This window comes from Telopea speciosissima, chromosome 4, assembly GCF_018873765.1.
Source record: "Telopea speciosissima isolate NSW1024214 ecotype Mountain lineage chromosome 4, Tspe_v1, whole genome shotgun sequence".
NCBI lineage: Eukaryota > Viridiplantae > Streptophyta > Magnoliopsida > Proteales > Proteaceae > Telopea > Telopea speciosissima.
This window is the reverse complement of record NC_057919.1, coordinates 71,047,137-71,049,902: the sequence shown is the minus strand read 5'-3', so window position 1 is coordinate 71,049,902 and position 2,766 is coordinate 71,047,137. Positions and strand designations below refer to the sequence as shown.

Genomic DNA, 2,766 nt, shown 5'->3' with positions numbered 1-2,766 from the left:
AACTAGTAACAAGCCATATTAGTCCATGTATTTTAATTGTTATCTATGACTACCTCAATAATTAATCAAGCTCACATATCGTCGTTGAAAAAATCTAACAGAAGCTTCATCTAACGTTGCAAGCTCGAAGCAAGACAGTTTTTTTTTTTTTTTTTCTTTTTCTTCTCGAGCTTGGCACCGTTGGATGTCGCATCTTTCACATGTCAAGCTCTCAGCCCATACTGCAATTCTTCGTAAGACTAGGGCGCATTGCTGAGGGTTTTTTTCTCCAAAAGAGATGGAAGAGGGTTTTCTGAAGAGCGGCATAGCAACAAAATGGTTATCATATATTGAAGGACAAAGAGGTTATTTTATGTAAGGAAAAGAGCGAGAGAGAGAGAGAGTATAAAATGGGAGAACACAGAAAAAACTCGTGTGCCCTCATGCTGTTGATGTTTCGGCTCAGGCTCAGCCACAGCCACGAGTCCGAGCCTTAACCCAAATCGATCGAGAGAGGGGTTCCGCACTCGTCCTCTTTAGTTCGTATTGTCAATTCTGAATTTGTGATTCGAGGTGGCCTAAACGAGGCCTATTTTGCTGTAAAGACGACGAAAGAAGAACAGACCAACAAGCGCCCCTTCCCAAACCTTTCCTGTAAAGCAGAGAGAAATGTCTCCCAACGAAGAAGAACGTTCCATCGGGGGAGAAGAGATTGACGATGTAGGGAGCGAAGAAGATGGAGACATGGATGAAGATGAAGAAGAGTTACAAGGTGACTTGACGGCCCATCCTCCCGAAGACGATGACCAGGATATCAACTCCGCTTCTCCTTCAACGTCTTCCATATCCGAAGACAACCCCAACAAGGATTCTTCCTCTAACGCCGTCGAAGTGAACGCTAACATTTCCACCACAACCACCATCTCTGTCTCCTCCTCCTCCTCGGCGATCCCTCCTTCCACCACTGCCCCTAATGTCTCTGCTGCCGAAACGGCACCACCGGCCACCGGCTCATCACCCGACCACCAGTGTCAGCGGATCTCCGATGTCCCCCTGGCAGCCCCCGCAGCCGGCGCCGCTGAAGAAAAGAAACCCCCCGCCTTGGACGACTCCCGCCGTCTATTTCAACGCCTGTGGACCGATGAAGACGAGATCGGACTGTTGCAAGGCTTCCTCGAGTATACGATGCAGCGAGGAGCCCACAATTCTTCTCACCATCATGACACAGCCCCTTTCTACGACCAGATCAAAACTCGATTGCAGCTCGATTTCAACAAGAGCCAGCTCGTCGAGAAGCTTCGTAGGCTGAAAAAGAAATACCGTAACGTCCTCAGTCGGATCAGCTCCGGCAAAGAATTCTCCTTTAAGAGTCCTCACGACCAGGCCACCTTCGAGATCTGTCGCAAGATTTGGAGCGGTACCGGCGGTACTGTCGCAGTAGGAGTCGAAGAGGCTGCTGCTATATCGGAAGATGAAGAAGGGAATCCAAATCCTGCGAGCAACAACACGATCAACACCAACAGTAACGAGAATTTACACAATAACAACAATTCCAGCGTCGATGCTAATAATTCTGACAAGAAGATGTCGAGGTCCCGGAGGCGGTCTCGAAAGAGAGCAGCGGAGGATGAGTTACCGAATTATCACGGTCAGACTACTTCATCCAATTCAATCCCGAATGTTATCGAAGATACGGTAAGGAGTTGCCTCTCGCCTCTGTTTAAGGAGCTAGTTTATTGCGCGATGGGCGGGCCTTGTAGCGTTGGGGGATATGGTGGTCTCGCTCTGAATCCCCTTCCCCTCAGCTTCGGGGCCAAAAATTCCTCCTTGAATTTCCTTGGCGGGGAGATGGTTGATGAGAAGTGGAGGAAGCAGCAGATTTTGGAATTGGAGGTGTACTCGAAACGGATAGAACTAGTGCAAGATCAGATTAAGTCTGCGTTAGAGGAGCTGAGATCGATCGGTGGGTAGTTGATGACTGCTCACAATTACTAGTAAGTTTTCGATTTTTCTCCATTAAATTATCGTAGAGATTTGCTGTGGACAACCCACCCCACCCCCCTCGGAGTGTTGCTCGTGCTATGGGTAGAGACGGCTAGACGCAGGAAAGTATCCGGCCATTACTTGTATGTTTCAAATCACTTGTGATTTTATTCAGTTATATGTTGATTGGGAGCTGCAGGGGTTGTCAATAGGATCCAGTAGGAAATCATATAGATACTCTCTACATCCACCAGTAATTCCCTTTCTTATTATTTCATGAAGAATTTGTGTGGCTGCTGCTTTTCTATTGGAACCCTCCCTGAAATAGGCTTCCTTTCATTACTCGGTAAAGTTGTTTAAAAGATGAAATACTTTAGGATACTAGGTAATGATGCCCCGAAGTTAGTATTAATTTTATAACTATAGCCTATGAATCCATTTGGTTTTTGGAAAATTTGGGGCTGATATGGTACTGCTTGGTTTTTGAACCCGAAAGACTTTAAACATCTGGGGAATCTCCTAGTTAATTTCTTAATGATGCCCCCCACCTCCCCCTGTTAGCATTACAAGGCTGTAATTTCATCCAAATTTGTGCTAGTTTTTGGCTGATTCAGTACATTGTGCCCCTGGTTTCAATCCTGGAAGACCTTCAAGTAAGCATCTGGGAAATCCGCCTCTTTCATGGGTACCCTTGTAGAGGACTCTGATTAAACTAACTGGGAGATTGAAAGAAATTTGTGGTTTTAGACAAAATGATGCGACTTTTTATTTTAATGTGAGTAATTTCTTTATTGGATTCTTTCT

The 2,766-nt window shown here is 45.9% G+C and overlaps 1 protein-coding gene across 1 annotated transcript; it reads left to right on the top strand.

The window, feature by feature from the left end:
* Positions 1 to 684: 684 nt before the first annotated feature.
* LOC122657589 (probable transcription factor At3g04930) lies at positions 685 to 2,013 on the top strand. The gene has a single exon (XM_043852337.1). It carries the CDS (start codon positions 724 to 726, stop codon positions 1,948 to 1,950), a length of 1,227 nt encoding a protein of 408 aa, XP_043708272.1. The 5' UTR covers positions 685 to 723; the 3' UTR covers positions 1,951 to 2,013.
* Positions 2,014 to 2,766: the final 753 nt, after the last annotated feature.